This window comes from Meriones unguiculatus, chromosome 20 (assembly GCF_030254825.1).
Source record: "Meriones unguiculatus strain TT.TT164.6M chromosome 20, Bangor_MerUng_6.1, whole genome shotgun sequence".
Taxonomy (NCBI): domain Eukaryota; kingdom Metazoa; phylum Chordata; class Mammalia; order Rodentia; family Muridae; genus Meriones; species Meriones unguiculatus.
This window is the reverse complement of record NC_083367.1, coordinates 23,131,687-23,155,372: the sequence shown is the minus strand read 5'-3', so window position 1 is coordinate 23,155,372 and position 23,686 is coordinate 23,131,687. Positions and strand designations below refer to the sequence as shown.

General features: G+C 44.2%; 1 protein-coding gene across 2 annotated transcripts in view; it reads right to left on the bottom strand.

Moving 5' to 3' along the window:
• Positions 1-23,686, bottom strand: part of Sgk1 (serum/glucocorticoid regulated kinase 1) — a 118,662-nt gene that overhangs the window by 6,519 nt on the left and 88,457 nt on the right. The window contains exon 1 of one of the 2 annotated variants that reach the window (XM_060373580.1): positions 1,065-1,235. The exons of the other annotated variant lie outside the window; for it this stretch is intronic. Coding sequence (XP_060229563.1) covers positions 1,065-1,098 — 34 coding nt within the window. The 5' untranslated portion in view covers positions 1,099-1,235. Of the gene's footprint in view, positions 1-1,064; positions 1,236-23,686 lie in introns of those variants that run through there. 2 annotated transcript variants of the gene reach the window in all.

The following is a 23,686-nucleotide window of genomic DNA, read 5'->3' as shown; positions in this document are numbered from 1 at the left end:
TTGACTTCGACCCCGTTTTTCCTCATCTCCCCCATTCCTTACCTCGTGGCTGGCTGGGGTAGTCTTAATTTTGTCACCTCCTTTTTTTTTTTTTTTTTTTTTTTTTTTTGCAAGTTCACATATACCTGAAACCCGTTAACTGCTTAAATATTAGTGAGAACCTCGTCCCTGAAGGCTGGGTACGGAGCGACGAGGTGCCTTACGGTAACCCCGCCGCTGGGGGATGCCTGGCGCTGTAGCTCGACCGCCGAGGCGGGGACGCGCGCCAGCGCTGGCTAGGAAGCCCGGAGCACCCGGGCTGGGCCAGGGGCGGGAAGGCGGCTGCAAGGAAGCAGGGCCAGAACCTGGCGCTGGCTGGTGCGGTCTGCGGTGACTGCCCTGCCGTGACCCCTCGCTGCCAAGGCCTAGCATTTTAGAGCTGACACACTCCAAAATACCAGTTGTCAGGTCAGGAAAGGCATGCGAGGCGCTCTTCCCTCCGTCTTGGGCAGGAGTTTGTTTTGCAGCTGCGGCTACCGCGAGTCACCTAACGTGATCTCTAAGACACAGCTGCTCCTTGATTTGCTCACTTTGGACAGGCAGAGACCAGGGAGAAGGGGACGCACGCTTTCTCTCTGGAGGCAGAATTTTGCAATTCAAAATGCACCTAGGGCGCCTGGGGTTGGCACTCCGAACTAAAACAAGGTGTGGGCGAGTCCAAATCACAGCAGCCAGCGCGCGCTGCTTTTCTGTGCTTGAATTCTGCATAAACTACGGAATGTTACTGCCAGTGAGTGCCAGTGCCCCCACAAACCATGTGGCACCCATCATTTATTTAGCCTAGTCCCGCCCTGTCCCCCCCCCCCACACCTGCCTGCCAACTTGCCCTCTAGAAAACGTTTGCTAAGAAAAGCCAATCTCCACAAAGATGTTTGCTTACTTGTTTTAAAACATTAAATCGGGATGCCTACCGTCAGAAACCCTCTCCAGTATGTCACCTAACGTTCCGGCTTCCCCAAGCCTCTCCCAGGTATTTATTTTACCTTTATCCATCCCATCCAACCTATGGTACTCAAAACACGAACCTTTCCAAGGGGATCTTAAGGCCTCCTCTTTCATTCTTCACTGTGCTGGGGTGTGAAGGCTGGGATGCAGGAGGTCGGAGAAAGAGCTAGCTACCGGCGGAGTTAGCCTCTAGGCTATGAGCTAGCGAAGCACTGGATGACAAGGGAGCGACGGCCAGAGGCTGCTGCCGCTGTTCTGAGCCCCACTTTATATCTAAAGGGAATTTACATACAGGAAGGGAGCTAGCTGCAAAGTTCAACACTGGGCTATTTATTCCGCCGTTGCAACATCATCCAGAAAATTACAGTCATCAGCGTCCTAGGCTTATTTCACCAGCAAGACACACAAGAAATGTAACTTAACTGATTATCACCACCAATCAGTGCAGGGGAAAAATTCGAAACACACGCACGGGGTTTGGTCTCTCAGGGAAGCTCTCTGGGGTGCATTCCAGAAGGAACAAGGAATTCAAGCAAGGGGCCTCCGAGTGCAGCAGAGAAAAGACACAACCATATATTTGTGGTTGGAAGAGAAAAGGGCCGCCTTGGATGTGCCCCTTTCTCCCCCTGCCCGGAATAGTCAGCGATTGGAGACGGTCGGTCTGCTAACCTTATCATTTAACAGAGGGGGAGTCAAGTTGTTGAGACTGGCTTTTCTTCCAACCGGATACCTGATGGGTGGAGCAGGCGCCCCCACTTCTGTCCCAGCAACCTACTAAGACTTCCGAACAGGAAGGTGACACACGGCCCTGGAGGGAGGAGGGAGACTGGGGGACTGTGCGATGCTCCCGCTAACGGCGCACAGGCTTGAGGCTGCCCCGTGGCAGCTATTCAGTTACTTGATCTATTCTTCCTTCCTTGGTCCAGACAGTCCTCCTGCGAGGAGGTTGCCCTCCCCCTTCACAGTTCCTCCGTGGTTGCTTAGCTGCCAGCCTTGCCAGAAAGAAAGACTCAGCTGATGACTGCAGCCTAGAGGGCGATCGAGTTCTCCCCGAGAACTCCAGAAGGTCGGATTGCTTCATTTACCCTGAAATTCCTCCTGCAGCCACAAAGAACAGAGCTTTGATGGGTGACTGGTTAATTACCTAATCTACACTCCCCAAGCCAATGGTCTCACAAGTCTGCGTCAGTATGGATAAAAAAACCAAAACTCTAATGGAAGTGGTCTACCAAGATGTAAACTGAAGCAAAACATCTTCCGGTGCACATGCCTGTTACTACTTTAGCAAACTGCTTTGTTCTTATTGCTGCTGAGAAAATGGACTAGTTGCTGCAGAGATGGCTCATTGCTCTTCCAAAGGACCTAGGTTCAATTCCCAGCACCTACATGGCAATTCACAACTGTCTTTAACTCCATTTCCAAGGGATCTGACATCTTCACACTAATGCACATAAAATAAAATTATAAAAAGAAATAAAAGTGGACCATCCAAACACTGAAACATGACCGTTTAAAATAACTTACCACTTAATTCAAAGCCTCACAAATGAGGCTTTCTCCATGTATTAGAGGAAATGGTTTGAAATGCCACATCTACTCTTAGACTCCCTTAGGTCAACTCTGTTAGTCTTGACTACCTAGATATTTCATTGATAACAAGAAAACATTTTGTGTTGTTCAAGGTGTTATAAACTCCAGAACAAACATGTGTGTGGTATAAGCTCCCCCTCTCCACAACCCCCCCGTGCCTTTTTTATACTCAAAGCGGTGTAGGTATAAACCTTTCCTTGGGGCATCCTCAAAACACACAGAAATACCAGAAAATGCAATTATTACTGTAGAGAGCAACTGGATTGATGAGTTTCTGCTGGAGGCTGTCACTAAGAATATGTCTTTTTATTAAAATAGTAATCCCAAGAGAAAATAATGACAAATGAGTTGATTCATGACAGCTATTATGGACAAGTGGTGGCTAAGCATCTATTTTTGGAGCACAGTTTCCATCATAATTATTACCATACATATTTGTAACTGTCAAGAGTGACGTGCATAAAGATGAGAGCGATAAAGCAGGAAACTAAGAAGTATACATTATCCACAATAATGTTGTTAAGAGTCATCAAAACCTACACTGCCACATGCTTTATTTATTATGGAGCTCCTCGCCCCAAGAAATGACACCAATGTTCTACAAACATTCTTTCCTGCAAGAGGAGTTTTAAATGTTAATTAAGGAAGACAGTGGAAGAATGAAAATCTAGATAGCAACAAGCAGGTAAGTCTGTGACAGGCTGAAAACTCATCTTCACTCCATCTTTGGAATGTTGCCGGGGACTGATTTAGCATCGTACAATGAACAAATAAAAAGCTTAAAAAACATCAACAGCTTACCAGCCAGACTACGTGTTTGACAGCCTTGTGTTTAACTCTTTAGATTTAGCTGATTAAATACTGTGTATGACCTAACATCAAGAGGACAGAGGCCTCAAGGAAAGCCTTACGCACTGTTGACATAGCTTGATGGCCATTCATTTACATTTTAAAAGGCCATTTATTATCTCATACAAACTAAATCCAAATGATGAACTGTGTTGAGGAGCCCATGCTCCGTGCCCCCTCCCTCTTGAATTGCTCCAGGGTGAATGCACTTGAGCAGTTCTACAGCCCTTCAAATCTCAAAACCTGGTCTTGGGCACCAGGAGCACACAGAGCCTGGTGCTTCTTTTGCAGGTGCACTCCTTGAGACCTGCTTATGAAAGTTAGAACCAAGAGGGAGATGGTAAAAAAAAAAGGGGGGGCTCTTTTTTTTATTACCCCTCTTGATTTGCAAAGTGCTCATAGAAAGAAAATACCCCTCAATTTCTGACAGATATATCTGTCTGTCAAACTGAAGTGAAACCTAGAAGCCTTAATGGCTCAGTAGAAGTCTCTCTTCAAATATTTCCCATTCCGACTCTGTAACTGCTCTAGGAAGAAGCTAGAACAGTTGAAGCCACCCGTACGGACGGTGCTCTACAAATCCTAACCACGGACAGCCGAAAGAAGCCAGCATAATAATAATTAGTATTGTAGGCGTAGGGAGGGCTGGAGAATTGGTTAGTGTCTTTTCGTGTGCTCAGAACAACCCTTTTATCCTGACCCTTCATATTTTTTGTCATTTTCACCAGCTCAGGTGTGACAGTGCCTGCTTCCATACTTGGCTCTGCTCTATCTGCATGAATTTACACAAGGCGTTCTCCACACCTTAATCTTGTCATCTGTAGAGCAAGGTTACTAATATTTCCATCCCATATATTATGAAAATAAAGAACTTATTATGTGCCTCTCTCAAGGTGGGCTTTCATATGAAAAATATGATTATCTCTGTTGGCTATATTCACACCCTATAGCCATTACAACTTCATATAAAAGGCATCAAAGGGTTAATCCGTGGGTGTATTGTGGTTTAACCATTTGCACAGTGGAAGTCCCTTCATCTGGGCCCTGCGTGGTAGGAAGTCCATGATAAAGAGCTGAACGATTGTCTGCTTTGTTCTCTACCTTCCCCTTTCACGGCTGTCCCACCCACACAATGCTCCCAAAGACGTCTTATCAAGGAACTGAATGAATGCCTGGATAACTGCTTATATACTTATTTACCAAGTGTTTGAAGTAAAGGCTGCAGCTGAGAGTCCAAATGCAGAGTAAGTGAAAAGTGAGGCAGAGGGGGTTTTAATTGTTCACTGTGGTTGAGGTAGACTGAATGCCAATAGAGACCTGCTGGGTGGGGCGGAGTCTGGAAGGTCAAGGAAGGCCTGTGTGTCCCCAGGAGCTCTTATAGATCATTCCCACTGCTCTGCATTTTCAGTGGCACTGAAAACAGGTTTAATGTAATAACACACATGCAGGACAGCATTGCTGCACACAAGGAGGCCACGAACGGTAGTTTGTTAACTTGAATACCACTTATCCAAATGCTTAGGAGAATTTCCAGGTCTAGCTATGCTTTTTAAGACCCAGCTTTACCCTGATGTCACTAAAATATGACCCGATAAGAGGTCTGACCCTTAGAAATATCTACTTTTCTTTCTGCCTTTCTTTCTTCTTCTTTTGGGACAGGGTCTCATGTAGCCCCTCCTGGCTAACTTAGTGTTAGCCAAGAATGACTTTGAACTTCTGGTCCTTTTGTTTCCACTGCCTAAATTCTGAGATTGCAAGGGCGTACCATCATGTTTGGTGCTGGGATCAAACACAAGCAATCTCGATTTATGACATCAAAGACAAGAACTGAATGGTATAGATGGGTGGGGGGTATAAATGAGATTCACCTTTTCTCTTTGTTTTCTTCAGGCCCCCAGCCCACAACAGGTAGACACACTCCTCACTCACATGCCATCTCTTGAAATTTCTCTCTCTCACACACACACCAGCCCTTTAGCTACGCCTTCATTCAGAGAATGTGGTAACTCCAATTAACCATAAGAAATCAACCTGTTGTCAACCTAAAGACTACACCGAGCTCTTTAAACTATGCTTAATTTCCAAATTAAAGACAACATGATATATCTATCCTGCGCCTAACCAAAAATGCAGTAACCCCTTCTCCGAGAGGAATGCTCTCTACTCTTCCTGATAGCTCAAGTCTTAAATAAGAGATGAAGTGAATACATCTTAGGTTACCTGAAGATGGAATAAGGAGGGGCAAAAACAGCCTTTGGTCAACATGCCCACTGTATATGCACAGGGGTAGTTTTAATAAAACGTAAAGATTACTTCACAGCAACAGCTCTTTCTGCAACTGCTCACAGAAGTATAGCTGGAGTGTACAACCACTTTCAGATCCCCGATCTATATTCCTCCTTTCCGCAGTAAACTCTAAACTAGGTTGTTTGTTCTTTAAACTGGGAGGGTGAGACAGCCTTCACTACTGAAGGGTCTAAGCCCTTCATATTCCCCCTGAATTGGGTTCTTGTGATTTCCTATTGACTTGAACCAGGAAATAAAACACAGAGAGGTAGGAGCTCCTTCCTGTACAAAGATACATGCTTCCATGCCTCCTGTGGAGTACCAGTCCAGTTTCCCCTTGTTGGGCCAGATCAGTCACCCCCATCAATACTGTAACCCTCTCCTTACCATGTCGATTTAGACACATGATGGGTCCAAAGTGGTCAACCATCTGTTTTAACTCCCAGTTCAATGGAATTTTTTATTGTGTCTCCTGGTGAAAACATTTTCCCTCTGGAACTAACATATCTAGGCCAACAGAGCATGAAGTTATAGAGGCGAGAAGTAAAACTTTTGTTAGTTGAGTCATTAGGGATATAATGAGTGGTGCCATTTCCACTTCCAACCCTTCATCCCTTGGGCAGATAACCATGAACTCTGGCTATGGGGGGAAATCATATGGGAGAAAATGCACAAGATGTCTATTCCAAACACTCATAGTGTCTTAATCTTCTGTTGCTGTGAGGAGACACCATGGCCAAGCCAATCTATAAAATAAAACATTTCTCTGGGGGCTGGCTTACAGTATCAGAGGGCCAGGCCATGAACATTATGACAGGAAGCAGGCAGGCAGGTAGGCAGGCATGCCACTGAAACAGTAGCTGAGAGCTTTATATTCTGGTCTGCAAGGAGGAGAGGGAGAGAGAGAGACAGAGAGAGAACCTGGGCCCAAACCTCAAAGCCAATACGGAGAGACAGACTACATCCAAGAAGGTCACACTTTTTAATCTTCCCTAAACAGTTTCACTAACTGGGGACCAAGCATTCAAACCTATGAGCCTATGGGGGCCATTCTCATTCTAACTACCACACACAGCCATCCGAAGAAGCTTGCTCCAGCCTGCTGAGCATTGTCAGTGTAACTGAGATTTCAGAAGGAGTGTTCTGTGACTAAATCATCTGCCACAGGGTGATGGGAAACACAGGAAGGTCACTAGATCCCATACACACAAGCTCAGTGTTGTAGCTCTTCAGCTATGATGTGACGTTCCCGGGCAGATGAGCAGGACAGCGCGTACGGTGTTGTGTGATCTGTATTGTGGAGCATTAGCAGAAGCAGCATGTGAAAGGATGCACCCAGAATGACTGTTCCAACTAGGACAAAACACCGCCTTGTCTACGGGAAAAGTGATCAAATAGCATCGACTTGCTGGATTATTATTATAGAAAATGGTGTCATGTCGGGGATTCAATTTGGTCTTTTCTGCTGATACTCTACCATCATAGACAATAGTGAGCAATGTCAGAGACTTTGGTGAGTAAAAACTTACAATGTTAGCTCATTATACAATCTCTTGGTTTGAATAAGGGTGGCTTATATAGGTTTATGTAGTATATTTGAATACTCAGTCCCCTATTGATAGAACTGTTTGGGAAGGATTAAGCAGCCAAGGGGATGCCTTTAATCCCAGAACTCAGAAGGCAGAGGAGGACAAATCTGAGTCCGAGGCCAGTCTGGTCTACAGAACAAGTTCCAGAAAACAGCCAAGGCTATATAGAAAGACCATGTCGGAAAATGAACAACAACAATGAAGTCTTGCTGGCCTTGTTAGAGGTTTGTCGGTGGAAGTAGGCTTTAGGATGTTAAAAGCCCAGGTCATTGCCGGTTAAGCTCCTCCACCCCCAACCCCTGCTTTGTGCCCATGGGTCAGAACGAAAGCCCTCAGCTACCAGTCCGGGGCCATGCCTGTTGCCACGCTTCCTGCCATGATGACTGGCCATGGACTCACCCTCGGAAACTGTAGGTCCCCCCTGCACTTTCTTGTGGAAGTTGACTTGGTCACGGTATCTTAACACAGCAAAAGAAATGCATCCAAGACAACCCCCACGCCTGCAACCACGGCCACTTTGTTTATAACTCCACCGAAAACTGAGCAAAGCATGGAACAGCCTTGGCTGAGTGCCATCTGTCTACCTAATGAGTCATCTTATCCACTCACTCTTTTTTTTTGAGAGTCTCAAGGTAGCCTTGAACTTCTGATCCTACTACCCCCTTGCTCCAAGCACTAGGACTATAAGAATATACCATCAACCCACTGAAGTTTTAAAGGCCTTCTCTGCTGAGACCACCTTTTGTTTAGCCTTCACAGGGCACGTGAAAATATCTTCCCATCTTTTGCCAAGTCCAGAGACACTCTCAGCCTACGTACCTCTTCCCCACATTTCCCTGTTACCCTATTGCTGACTGTGTCCCTTCCAGTATGTCCACTCCCTGACCCAGCGGCCACAGCCCATGCATTGATACACAGGAATACTTCTGGCCATTTTGCTTACAATCAGTGTGTGGGGCCAGATGCCCCCTCTTAAGTTCTGTCCACTGAGAAGTCTCTTCACTACTGTCCTTTCGAGATATCCTGTAGGACACAGCGCTGTGGGGAATCTATTCATTTCTGTGACCGTACATACTTGAATGACAGTATCAGTGACGTGTTGGTGTTACCCACAGGCTTCATATCACAGATATGAAAATGCAATATAGCCCTGGTTTCCTACTGAGCAATTAAAAACATGAGATGTTGTATGCTGAGACTGGGGTATTAGGGTTCAGCATTTTCGGAACGTTTCCTACCTAGTGTTGGTACAGGATGTCTGTCCATCCAATAGGACTGTCTATCCAGTCAGTCAATATGTGTGAAAATGTCAGTGACTGAAAGTACAAACGCTACTTCACCCCAGTTTTGTGCCTCACAAGCATTCCCATGACCTGGGAGATCAAGAGTCTCTGGATGCCAGGGCACAGCTACTTAATTCCCATGACCAAAAATCTCTGAAAAGCTGTGGCTTGTGGCTTCTTCATCCTTTGTAGGAGATGCTCATTAATGCTTCTGGAATGGGCTACCCTGTATCTACAGGAGATGTGTAAGGCTGCCTGCCCATTTCCCACAGTTTTTGTTTTTAATGACTTGAAATACACCTTGTTCGCTTGCCTCCAGTCAACTGAAGCGGGAGGTTAGGAATACATACATGTTTACATTTCGCTAACATTCTGAAACACAATAAAAGCAGATTGTCTAGTCAATTGCTTTCCCCACCTACGTATGCCTTTCACTAAGTGATGCCGAATAAATACTGGCGGTGTCTAATGAACAAGTCTCTTCTCTCCCAGGCCCACCAAAATTTCTCCTACTCATCTCTATTTCTTAAGTTTTAAAAGTCTAAGACAAATTTTGATGGGAATTATTTATTATGGAAGAGTTCCTGAGGGTAAGCTGATTGTTTTTACCTTTATATCTATGTAAGTTTTTATAATCACCAGAACTTCCACGCTAAAGCTTCATAGCCTAACTGTAAGAGCACATCTACGTAAGATCAAGGGTTTAAATATCTGGGTTTTTTTTTTTTTTGTTTTGTTTGTTTGTTTGTTTAATTTGATTTTTAAGACAGGCTGCCATGCAGCACAGGCTAGCCCAGAATTCCCCAACGTAGCTGAGGTCACCTTGAAGTCATCTTTCTGCCTGAACCATCCAATTGCTGAGATTATAAGCAAACAACCTCATGCCTGGCCTCAATAAATAAATTTTTTATCATAAATAATTAAAGGGCAGAAATGTAAACGACAAGCATAGTTTTTATATAACTCCTACTTGATATCCCTACATCCCGTGGTCTTAAATTTTTCAATTCTTGGAGATTACAGGTTTCTAAAAGTTTGAAAGGGACTATTATTCCCTCCTATCTCTTTTAAAAACAGCATTATAGCTGGGCAGGGATGGCACAAGTGTTTAATCCCAGACTCGGGAGGCAGAGGCAGGTGAATCTCCATGAGCTCAAAATTAGCCTGGTATACAAAGCAAGTTCCAGGACGGCCAGGGCTACACAGTGAAACCTTGTCTTGAAAACCCAACCAACCAACCAATCAAACTAACAAACAAAAACAAAACCCCCAAATAATCAAACAAACAAAACAACCCACCAGCATTATAGAATTATTTTTAACTTTTTGTTGATTCTTTGTAAATTTCACACCGTGCACCCCAATCCTACTCATCTCCCAGTCCCTTGATATCTACCTCCTTCCCTTAAACCCCAAAACAAAAAAATAAATTAAAATTAAAAAATAATGAAAAAAAAATCTTGCTGTAGTATGTCACAGGGTGTCACACGTGTACCCTTTTGCCCAAACAGCTTTACTTGCAAATGCTCATTGCAATGAATCATTAGGCTCATTCAAGGTCTCTGGCTTCTGCCATATAGGACTCCTCTCAGATATCCTGTTGATGCCCTGTGTCATGGAGATCCCGTAGCTTTGGCTCTGCAGGACTGGCCCCTTCATGTGCCCCAGCTCATAAAAGGGATAGATGTTGGGATGGGCCAACTCACTCAGGTGAGCCTTGGCTCTTGGCCTGGGTGGTAGCTGAGTTGATCAATCTTCTAGCTCTTCCTCATTCAAGCCTCCAGGGCAAGCTCTCCTGCTTATAAGAGGGACAGGACCAGGTCTTCCTAAGGCCACAGAGTAGCCTTAGGTACACAGCAAGGTAGCAGAGTTGGTCCTCATAGCATTAATATTATGTTCTTATAAGGCTGTTGTAGCCATGTGTGATGTTAATTATAACTCTAGCTATTTGTAAAGGTTTTGTCTAATTTTTCTCATTTTTAAGATTTTTATTGTATGGGTGTTTTACCTTCATATGTGTCTATGAACTAAGTGTATGCCTTGTGCCTAAGGAAGCCAGATGTCAAACCTCCCAAAACTGGAGTTACATATGATTGTGAGCCACCATGTGGGTACTGGGACCCAAACCCCAAGACCTCTGGGAGAGTAGCCAGAGCTCTCAACCACTGAGACATCTCTCTCCAGCCTTATCTTATCTGATTTCCCTTGGAGTAATCTTCATTCCAAAAGCCTGTCTCCACCCTAATCAGCTGGCACCAAGTGTTCTTTGTTAGGCCAGGCTCTACTATCCTTATGTAGGTTATCAAGGGAAAGCTCTTCTTCACGTTCTAAGGTCCTAAGGAGGCTAAGGATGTACTGATATGCGGAAATGAAGTGATTCTCTCTGTAGCTTCTGCAGTTTCACCGTCCATTGTAAGTGCATTTGTTGAATGGCTTTTAATAAGTGCCAGACACTATGCAGAACATGCTCTATGCGATTCCTCACGCAATTCCCATGACTGAAAAACTGTTTACTCCTATCTCTTGAGATCTGCAACTTTCGGACAGAGCCAGAAAGCAAATCTAGATGCTCCTGATGCTAAAAGCCCAGTTTTAAACCAATAAACATAATTCCAACACTCGTGGTGGTAGAGGTAAGGTAGAAGGAACTTGAATTTCAGGGCAGCACAGGATAGCTAGTGAGACTCTGTTTCAACAGAATGATACGAAACACAAAAGCTATGGAAAACATCTAAGCTATGGGACATCCCTGCTGAGTCCATTTTACCTTAAACATACTCAAGCTACATCGACCCACAGTGGGGCATCACGGACAGCAGCCTATCTCTTGACTCACAGAGATTATCTGTAGTCTAAACCCTTATCTGACCCTTACAGCCCTTCAACTATGCATAGATAGCCGTAACTATTTTAAACATGCATTTTCAGCATTTTATTCATATTACAGTTCTACCCATGTTTTTACAGGCTGAGCTTTCCAGGGTGTAAACTTGTCTGTTTCTCCAAAGAACTCCGGACAGCACTGGGCTGACAACACATTTCATCCTGCACTTTGGCTCTGGCTTCTGTCGCCAGTTCCTTGGGTTTACTGGCAAGATTACATCTTAGTTTGAATTGTCCTTTCCCCAAACACCTGTGTGCGTGTTCAGGCTTCTGCCACAGTTCTGCCATTGCTGAAGCAGTAAAGCAGAGCTGGCAGGGTATCCAGAAACTCTGGCACTCCAGTTCTGTTCAGCATTTAGGATTCCTCATTAGGCTGAGGAAAGTCCTTCACAGTTAACAGCCATTTTGCCAACCCCAGGGATGATGGGAGAGACAGATGAGATTAGGCAGGTGAACAATCTGAGGACTCAAGTAGGTTACGCCATTTAATATTCACAAGGACAGTACAACCACGCTATTAGCACAAAATTCTCCCCTAAGCAACTAAACTCTCATCAGTGGAAACAGCTGATGGCCATGCATTTCTGAAAACGGAAGATTAGGGAGTCACATGGTTCATGGATCCATATTCCAGGGCCCCGAAGCCACCCCGAGACTATCTTTTCCTAAGTCTTCTTGCATTTTCTATTTTCTGTCAGTCAACACCATAAAAAAACCCAGAGTTTTAACTGGGAGCAATGTTTTGTTTTGTATGAATTCTCTTCGCTAATGTCTAATTCTATTCTCATTTCTAATTTCCCCTATTGTACACACCTCCAACCCATTCTCTCCATTCATTTTATTAAGAAGCAAAGTCCACATCTGGCTGTGGTGGCACATGCCTTTAATCTCAGTACTTGGAAGGCACAACTGAGTTCAAGGCTACCCTGGTCTACAAAGTGAGTTCAAGGACAGCCAGAGTTACACCTTGTAAACAAACTAACTTGGAAAAAGCTCTGTCCTTACCTGCCCTTTAATGAACCATTTTCATTCCTGGGATAACTATTGGTTATTGGCTAACTTCCCTCGTATGTACAGTTTTTTAAAGTTACAAAATAGTTTTTAAATGTTGAAAGTGTATTTTGCCACATGTGCCATTACATGCTTGTAATTCCAACACTTTGGAGGAAAGGGCAGAAGAAACAAGAGTTCATGGTCAGTGGTGACACACACCCTTAATTCCAGCACTTGGGAGGCAAAGGCAGGAGGCAGGTAGATCTCAGCATTCAAGGCCAGCCTGGTCTACAGTGAGTTCCAGGACAGGTGAGGCTGCAAAGAAACCCTGGCTCAAACAACTTGAGAAGAAAAAAAAAAAGAAAGAAAGAAAGAGAGAGAGAGAGAGAGAGAGAGAGAGAGAGAGAAAGGAAGGAAGGAAGGAAGGAAGGAAGGAAGGAAGGAAGGAAGGAAGGAAAGAGTTCATGGTCATCATGGCTACATTATAAATTCCATACCATCCTGAAATATAGGATATCTTGTCTCAAAAATCTGTATTTTATCTAACAAAATATAGTACTGTTATTAAGGACAAAAACTGCGAAAACCATTTCTTCATTAAATTTTTCTTATATTGCCTTATATATTTATATTTGTAATGTATGTATATGTCAGCACAAATATACACATATACATATGGAGCAGATAATTTGAATCAAAATAGCTCCTCACCCAAATGCTTCTTTTGCCCAAAATAGTTCTGTCTTGTGTAGCCCTGGCTGTCCTGGAACTAGCTTTGAAGATCAGCATCGCCATGAACTCAAGAGATCCACCTGCCTCTACCTCCTGAGTGCTGGGCATGCACCATCACTAATCAGTAATAAATCTCTTTTCTAATTAGGTCTGTCATTTTGTTTGTGACCTGGTTCCACTATGTAGCACAGGGTGGCCTTGAACTCATGACCTTCTTTTCCTTTACCTCCCTAATGCCCATCATAGGCTTGCCCACCATTCCTGATCCTGAATCTCCTTTGATTCTGAAAAGCTTAGAAGATTATAGAATCTTTTGCTTGACCTAAGGCCAGTTAATTTCGGAGTTTGAGGCCAGCCTGGTCTACAATGTTCAAGGACAGCTGGGTTACACTGAGCAAACACTGTCCTGAAAAACAAACAAACAAAAAATAATCCTTTACTTGAGTAAATCCAAATTGAATTTGCTGAAAGCTCCCCTCTGAATGATTTCTATATATTAGGTATTATAAAATATCCTTCTTGAGCAAAAAGAAAGCTACCAGAGATTGATATTTCAGCACATTAATCAAATACATTAGAACTTTAAAAAAGAAAAGAAAAAAGAACTTAAAAATAAGATCCTAGGGCTGGATGTGGTGGTGCATTGGCATGTCTTTATCCCCAGCACGCCTGAGGCAGAGGCAGGTAGATCTCTGTCAGTTCAAGGCCACTCTGGTCTTGAACAGCCAGGACTCTATTAAACAGAGAAACCTTGTCCCAAAAAATTAATAATAGTAATGACAAATAAAATAAGATCTAGGCTGGCTTCAGATTTATTTGTTGCAGATTGACCTTTCGCTGCTCTGTGGCTGAGTGTGCCCTTGAGCTCCTGACCCCTTATCTTTACTGCCCAAGAGGTGGCTTATATGGTACTGGGGATGGAGCCCAGGGCTTTGAGCATGTAAGGTACAGTCACCCCACCTCCTGAACTGTAGCCCCAGCACATTAGAACATTTTCACATTAGCTGCAACTAACATCACTAGGTAGTTTTGAACCATTATCTTGAGATAAAAAAATAAAGTGAGGGAAAATTTGTTGAAATAGGAGAAAGGTAACTTTCCTAAAAGCATGAATTGCCTTCAATCCATTTATCTTTCATTTTTTTAAATGACAAAATGTATTATTCAGGTTTCTCTAGAACAGCACTTTTCAACCTGCGGGTCATGACCCCCCTTGAAGGAACATATCTGCTCTCCTGCATACCAAATACTTCATTATGATTTGCGGCAGTTATGAAAGTAGCAACAAAAGTAATTTTGTGGTTGGGGGTCACCACACAACTGTATTAAAGGGTTGCGGTCTTAGGAAGGTGGAGAACAAGTGCTCTAGAGTAAAAACAGAACTTACAGAATGAGTCTCTTTATAGACAGAAAGGAGACTTATTGGAATGACTTACAGGCTGCAGCCCAGCTAGTCCAACAACAGCTGGCTGTGGATGGAAAGTCCAAGAACACTGTAGTTGCTTGCCCGGGAGGCTGGGTATGTCAGCTGCTGGAATCCCAGAGAAGGAGGCTCTACTTCGAGGGAGGGAATGGACTTGGTAGCAAGGTGAGGACAGGCAGGCAAAGAGCAAAAGCACCCTTCTTGCATGTTCTTATATAGACTTCACTTCCAGCAGAAGGTGTGGCCCCGATTAAAGGTGTGTCCTCCCACCTCAAGATCTGAGTTAAAGGCATATCTCCTTCCAGTTCAAATAATCTGGATTAAAGATTATTATGGTCATCATGGCTACATTATAAATTCCATACCATCCTGAAATATAGGATATCTTGTCTCAAAAATCTGTATTTTATCTAACAAAATATAGTACTGTTATTAAGGACAAAAATTGCGAAAACCATTTCTTCATCAAATTTTTCTTATATTGCCTTATATATTTATATTTGTAATGTGTGTATATGTCAGCACAAATATACACATATACATATGGAGCAGATAATTTGAATCAAAATAGCTCCTCGCCCAAATGCTTCTTTTGCCCAAAATAGTTCTGTCTTGTGTAGCCCTGGCTGTCCTGGAACTAGCTTTGAAGATCAGCATCGCCATGAACTCAAGAGATCCACCTGCCTCTACCTCCTGAGTGCTTCCTGTCTCAAGATCTGGGTTAGAAGTGGATCTTCCTGCTCCAAAAGAAGCAAAGCTTCCTCACAGGTGTGCCCTCCATTTTTGGGTTTTGTTCTGGATGTAGTCAAGGGGGCAAGCAAGCACAGCCATCCTCATTCAAAATTTCCTGATATAATTTTAGCAGAGAAAAAAACAAAAACAAAAACAAAACTCTCCTAATGCTATGAAAACCAAGTGCCTGTCATTCTAGCACTCCAGAGGCAGAAGCAGAGGCAGGAAGATCTGCACAAGTTCAACAACAGCCTGGTCTTCAATGTGAGTTCCAGGCCAGTCCCTATTTCAAACAGGATGGCAGACAGACAGACAGACAGACAGAAAAAGACTTTGAAAAAGTTCTTAAGTGTGAAATAAGTAATTTGAATAAGATAGGCACAAGGAGGTAGAAAGGGTGACTAATTTACAATTGTCCAATTTACAGGTTTTTAAAAAAAAATAGTTCAGTGGGTTTTATTACCTTGTTTGGTGTGTGTGTGTGTGTGTGTGTGTGTGTGTGTCTGTGAGTGTGTGTACACGTGCAGGGGGTGGGTAGGTCACAATGTGAATGTGCAGCTCAGAGGTCAGTTCGAGGAACTCGATTTTTCTCCTTCCACCACGGCGATCCTGGGGCCAGCAGCCAGGTTGGTGGCAAGCAACCTTTTACCTACTGAGCCTTCGTAAGCACAGGAGAGCGCTGGGGTTTTTGATGTGATTGTGCTAGAGTAATGTGTCTTCCACAGAGGTTGCACCTTCTAAAAAGCTTGATCGGTGATATACGGGCAGATTCTTCCTCACAGCAGTCTACTGTGGGCGTGGGCGGACGGGAATGTCCCGAGCAAAAACTAAGCTATCACGTTCGGTGGGTTGCGTGTGCTAAACGCTTTTTCGGCTGTATGTTTTCACATTGCCACGAGTTTGGTGGGATATAAATTCATTGCAAGTGGAATAGCATCTGCCCGATGTGAAGACGTTCGCAGAGAATCCTGGGAACCAGGAAAACCAGACGGTGTAGAATACTCTCAGTTTATCCTCCAGTCAAATGGCAGAAATGAGAGGTCATTTTAGTCAGAACAAGGAGGAAGCTACGTTTCTGAGCCTCGCAAAGGCAGAGACAGATCTCGCTCCATTTGTAAAGCCGCAGAAGGCCCAACCCTTAATTTACTGGGCACGAGGGGCTCCTCCCTGATGAGCTAAATTGGGTCTGTGGTCACACACGCATTTGACGGAGGGACAGTCATGAGGCGGGGACTTGACAAACCCTGGTGCCAAACATAACTCAAATGCTACGTAAGCGTGGCTCTTTGCATGTCCCAGCACAGGGGTCTCAAAGGACAGTCACTGCTGCCTCCATTTACCACTGCTGTAAATGCCGTGGGTGCTGAAACACAGCAAATTTTTCCTGTGTCCCTGGCTCTTCTGAGATAGGGTCTCACAGAGCCCAGGCTGCTCTCAAGCCCACTCTATAGGATAGGATGGTTTTGACCTCCTGCTCTTGCTGCTTTCGCCTTCCCAGCGCTAGGAAAACACAAACACGCCACCGCGTCTAGAAGAGAATTCAACGCTCTCTGTTTAGGATTCTATAGATTCAAGAAAAACTTGCTTCTCTCTTTCTCTCTTTAGCCGAGACTAAACGGAAGCACACAGAATAAAGCCCACGGAGAAGAATAATGTGGACAAGTTTGTTTCGGCCCAAAGAAAGACCTGAAATCTCTTTACAACCTTACCTTGTCAGTCACCTGCTAAACAGCTTAAAGATTAAAGGCAGTTAAGAGCCAAAACAAGAAATAAAGGGAGCTATTTAATCTAAACGAGCAGGCAATGCCTTGTGTTATCTCCGGCTGCAGGAGGCCGAGGCCATAGTGTGCAGGAAGCCTGTCAGTCTTGGTCTGGGCCCTAGATAATAAGGTTCAATAAATGATGCGGCTTTAAAGTTCAGGGAAAATGGAAGCTGCCAAAGGTCCAGCAAGGCACAAAATAGTAAAAGTAATAATAAACCAAAACATGCTGTTCCTTCAACCCACAGCAAATGTAAATGTGTAAAATGTCCTATAAAAACAGAATTCTTCCTCCAAAAAGAGCTAACACACACTGCCCACTAACAACATGTTACACCAATAACTCGGCTGCATTATCTCCTTGAACACAAACGGAAGCTCGCGCTGTGTTATTATGGTTCCATTTGTGCTGGTGGAAGAAATGAAGTCACCCTGGGGGAACGTCGTTCGCAGGAAGCCACGGCAGCTAGTGTCCTGACACCTGCTGCAGACACAGGAGTCCTCACTCTTAGTTCGCCACACTAACCACAGCAGACTGCCAAGCTGGGCAGCTCCCCACTACCCCAGACACGACCCACTGAGAAAGACATGGTTCCGGAAACAGAGAGTGCCTGTGGCCAGCAGGTTCTGGGTGCAGGTATGGTAGCTCGTGACTGTAACCCCAGTACTTGGAAGACTGGGGCAGGAGATTGACATGAGTTTGGCTCAGTCTGAGACCTTAGGTCACAGTGGGACCTTGTCTTAAACACACACACACACACACACACACACACACACACGGACATGACCACACACGTACACACAAGTTTGAGTCATAGAAATAGATGCAGTAGGAAGTAGTAAATGAGGCAGAAAACACCTCTGTCCTTCTGATGGGTTTTCTTCCATAAAACCTTCGAAATGGAACACACTCCACCTTTAAGTTTTGGTGAGAGCTAATTATACTCATTTGTCCAACACATGTTTAACTGTGCCTGTGCCATATGAAAGGACTTTGAGGAACCGAATGTCCTGGGAATTATTTTAAGGAGCTGTGTGAGATGGCTAAGGACTTGGTGGTTCCAACTTACGGTGTCCATTTTTCCTGTCCTGGTTTTTCACGGTGATGGTTATGCTTTGTTGTACTTGGCAAAGGGAAAACTGAGTTCACAAGAAGCCTGTCCTTTGTCAATGTAAAGGACTGTGTGTGTGTGTGACCCAATAAGCTAATCAGTCAAGAGTATCAGCAGCTATTGTCACACCAAGGTCACCAGCGATCAAATTTCAACTTCTAAAAAGCTAGATGGTCTGAATCCAGAGTTGACAGCAGAACTGATTGCAGAAGCCGCTCCGCCTCCTTTGACAAGGCGTTGACAGGTCCCAGAGTGTGGCCCTCATACAGGAAATCACACCTGCTGAGAGCTCTAGGGTGCCACAGCCATGTCGTGGCAGAGTTCCACACTGCTGCCCGCCCCACCTTTCTCTGATCTTACCTGCTTTCTGCCCCATCTTCTACAAGGTTCCTTGAACGGTGAGGGGAATGTTGGAGATAGCCCATTTACGACTGGGCAGCCAACACTCATCTATTACATGTACTTTGACCAGTTACAAGTCTTTGCAGTCGCTGCAGCTCACTGCACAATGAAGCCTCGCTGAGCAAAGCTGATGGAATGCAGCAGCGTTCAATGGATGTAAACAGTTATTTAGAAGGTAATTTGGTGGTCACATCATGTCCACTTAGAAAAAAAAAAAAACTATAGAAACTTTCTCACTAGGGCACATGATCTCAACAGCCACAGGCTTTTGGCTCGGTTTACAATACTGGAGGATAATTTTCTCTTATGGATCCAGCACCAAATCCAATCAGAGAGTGGTTGGTTGCCCCCATAACAAGTTTGTCAAATTGTGCCAGAAGGCTCACCTTGAACAACATGTCCACAGCTGAGTAAGACTTAATGAGAATTCTCCCTAAGCAGCCTACATAGCACCTTCTGGAATTCCCAGGGCTGGCCAACAAGGAGAAAGCTTCCACTCCAGTTCCAGCTTTGAACTTCCTCTGTCCTGTGACCAAGGCATGTGGTACTTTCATCCATAGGGTCTTACCATGTAGTTCTGGTGGGCAGATAACAGCTTGGACAGTTGCCTACATTATTGTGGGCTCTGCAAGATCCTCCCTAGCTAACAACCTATAGAGAGGGAGCCCATACCTGGCCCTAAGAATTTGATTTAATAGTACATGACTTTTTATCCATCTATCCAAAGTAACTCCATCCTTTCTTTCTAAAAACTTCATTATTTGATTATCTTACCAAGCGTATTTCCTCTTTTACACATCACTACGGCAGATGATTGATGCTATTCGCTGCATTCCTCCCCATCCCCATCTCCTTGGATCACCTTCCCCACGTGTTCCTTTCCTCCCCGGTGTTCCCCCTTCCACTTTCATGTCACATTTATTCTACAACAAACACACACAAATACAGACATACACACACACCATCACACATATTAACATACATACACAATCTAGAGAAGACACACAGGCATAGAAACACACACAAACTATACACACAAAAATCTGAGACATGGAGGGTGTTAACTTGTCTCCTCAGGGGAAAAAATGACTTCGGTTGTGATTATGGCTCTCTAATTTTCCCCTCAGAATAATCTAGTTGGGCCTGGTAGTTTATGCCCCTAACCCCAGAGGCTGGGAATCGACGACAGGAGAAATGCCAAGAGTTTGAAAGTAGCCTGGATTACACAGCCCGACTGTCTGGAAAGGGAAACAAATGATCAAACAGAACTAAGCCTAGACATTTTGACAATGTAGGGGTTAAAGTAACTTGAGATATAAGCAGACTTGAAGAAATCCAGGAAGAGCTTCAAGGAGCCATTCTCTTACCTGGCAGGCAAGTGCCTGGATAAAACAATGGCCCTCAAGAGAAATCTGTTGTTGGACCACTCACCACCTGGCCTCTTTTGCCAGAGAATGGTACTGCCAGTAACAGCAATGGGAAAAACACACGGTGAAAGTGTGAGGAGACTCATTCTATGGTCAAATTCTAATTTAAAGGATATTTCAGGACAACACAGGGCCAGCAGCTGCAAACAAAGCTGTATGAAGAGCCAACAGCTCACATTTCAGCCTGAAAGGATAGCAGAAATGAGCTTGCACTTGCCTGGCCTGTTTGCGTAGTGTCTGAGTGCACGCTGGGAAAGCCCAGGAGACTCTAACTCCAGTGAGAAGGATAGACTTGAAAACGGGCTGATTAGTTTTCATCTTTTATTTTACTCTTCTCTCTCCCTCTCCGTACCACTATCTTCTTCCCTTCCTTCCTTCATCTTTCTGCCTGAGATGATTTGGTCTTACTGTGTGCTCAGGCTGCTCTCAAACTGTAGTGATTGGTCCTCTTGCCTGCTGGGACTACGTACATGCCCATCAAAACCTGCTTCTCTTCCTTACACTCCATGTTAAGCATCAGGAACCCTTACACTTATTTTAAACCCTAAATGTGAAAACGAGACCTAATAACACATTTTGTGTCTCTACCAGCATCTGTGTATAGCAGGTGAGCTTGCCGGCCTTCCTATCGCAAAGGACAATGGGAATGAAAATCTTACCAGACTGCAGGGGGAACTGATCTTCAGAACTTCCTTATTCTTAATAAAATAATATTTGGCTGAGTGTGGTGGTGCATGCCTTTAATACCAGCACTCAGGAGGCAGAGTCAGATGGATCTCTGAGTTGGAAGTAAGCCTGGTCTACAGAGCCATTTCCAGGGCAGCCAGGGCTATGCAGAGAAACTCTGTCTGGATGAACCAACAAAAGACTGTATAGTCTACTTAGGCTTATTGTATTTGTGATGGCTATTCTTGGTTGTCAACTTGACTACATCTGAAATGAACTGTGATCCAGAAATGGAGGGCACACTAGTGAAATATTGTTGCTTGGTTTGAAGTGGTTGGCTCAACTTCTTGTCTGGACCTTTGAGGTGAGAAAACACACACCTTTTGTCCAGATCTTGAGGCCAGAAGGCACATCTGGACCACATCTTCTGCTAGGAGCCTATATAAAGACATGGAAAAAAAAGGCAGCTTTTGCTCTTTGCCTGTTTGCTCCTGCCTTTCTAGCAAGCCCATTCCTTCACTGGCATTAGAGTCTACTTCTTTGAGATTCCAGCATCTCCGGAAAAACAGCTGAGACATCCAGCCTCGTGGGCTGAGCAATTTCTGGGTTCTTGGATTTCCTGCTCACTAGTTCTGCTGTTGTACAGCATCCTGACTAACACAGTACTGGGAGAAATATAAAGATCAAAAATAAGTAGGTGAATAAATAAATAAATATCACTGGGGATATGATGTAAGAACATTTAAGGGGCATACACAAGGCACTAAAGTTCAGTCCCTAGCATTGGGAGAGAGAAAGAAAGAGAGAGAGAGAGAGAGAGAGAGAAACTAGTTAAAATGGTTGTCAGACATGGTAGTTCATACCTTTAATTCTAGCACTCAGGAGGTAGAAGCAGGTGGGTCTCTGTGAGCTCAAGGCCAGCCTGGTCTACAAGGTGAGGCCTGGACAGCCAAGGTTACACAGAGAAACCCTGTCTTGAAAAACAAAACAAACAAAACAAAACAAAACACATGGCATTCAGAAGACTTGAACTCTGCTGAAGACACAGTGAAAGTGATGGAAGATACTACTACCAAGACCAGCTGTCTACAAGAACAAAATGAGCCAGATGTGGTCAACAGTACCTGAGATCCTAGCCCTTGGCTGAACAGAAACAGGAGGAACAACCATGAGTTCATGGCCATCCTGAATTCATACTGAATTCGAGGCCACTTAGTGAGATCCTGTCTCAGACACACACACACACACATACACACAGCACTTGGGGAGGCAGAGGCAGGATTGCTGTGAGGTCAAAGCCATCCTGGTCTACAAAGTCAGTTGAGGACAGCCAAGGCTACACAGAGAAATCCTGTCTCCTGTCTTGAAAACACTAAAATTAATTAATTAATTAATTAAAATAAAATTTAAAAAACAAAACAAAGAAATTTAAAAAAACAAAAGAAAGAAAAGTCATGTGGTGTCTCATATCTGTAATCTCAGTATCCTGGAAGCTGAGGCAGGAGGTTTTCTACTAGCTGGCGACTAGACTCTATAGATAGTCCTAGGCCAGCTTGAGCTACAGAACAAGGTTTTCATTCTCTCCCTCTCCATAAATAAATAAATAAATAAATCACTACAATCACACACACACACACAAAATCTATGTCCCTAACAACAAAACTTTAAAATACATGTGGCAAGGAGTCAGGGGAGATACTCAGTTGGCAAAGGGTGTGCCTTGTGGGCATGAGGATGTGCTGTCAGTCCTTGGGATTCACACTGAAGCCAAGTGTGGTGCTGATGTCCTTGTGAACCCACTGTGAGGGACTCAGACAGGTGGATGGATCCTTGGTTACCCTGCCAACCCTCCTTGATAAATTCTAGGCCACAGAGAGACCTTGTCTCAAGAAAAATTTGGATGGTGTCTGAGGAATGTCACCCAATGTATCATCTGTACTCAGAAAGCACCCAAATATACATGCCTGACACACATAAGCACATACGTGTATGTGTGACAAAAACTGACTGACTGGGACATTGATGGAACAATCCCACCACTAGACATGAAGATTTTAAAGCAGTAATTGGGTGAATAACCACACCAGGAAGGGGAAGGTACTGTAAGAGGGATCCCGTTATAACCCCAAAATCACAAACATCTTTTCCAAGTGAGTAGATGTGACAGACTTCTGTTTTTATCACTATACATTTAATTTTTGACACAGAGCCTAACCCTGTAGACCCCAGCTTACACAATTCCCCTGTCTCAGAGATGTTCTGCCTTCAGTGTTCTTAATTTCTCTACCTCCTAAAAGCACCCCAAGCTCTTCAGGCCTGTCCAGGTAAGGTCTCTTCTCATGCCATTCTCTTTACATCACATCAAAAATTGTCCCCTCTCCAGGCTTCCTTCTGCCTTGTTCCTTCATGATTTGTGCTGTAGATCTTAGCAGTCTGAGCCAGCAGATTGCTTGTTTATTGAGGCATTGTTCTGCTAATGGACTGAAATGATGGCATAAATAGGCCACAGCACTTTCATGTTTCCTCATCTTTCTTCAGAAGACATATATAATGCAAAACAGAAAAAAAAATGGTAGATAAAATTAAGAAGTTTAGACTGTAAACTTGTTCTTTCGAACAAAAGAAACCTCTCCGAGAGTTTTACACACACACACACACACACACACCCTTCCCAAGTCCTGGCTTCTGTTAGTACACACGGTCTTTTACTCTGTTTTATGAAGAAAAGACTGAGGCAGGCTGTTAGCCCCCGCTGCTCCTCATGAGATAGCTGCTCTCCCCGGGTAGTGGAGTACAGCAGCTGTGCTGGCCTCTGCCTTGGGCTGTTCTGGCCTTGGGCTTTGGATGATATCAGACTCCTGTTCCATCCTGTCACCTTTTTTCCAGTCTCCTGGGGTTAGATGGCCCCTCCTATTTCACAGGCCTGCTGTAGACACTGAATTAAATTTCCGTGAGCACACTTCATAAATGTGTGA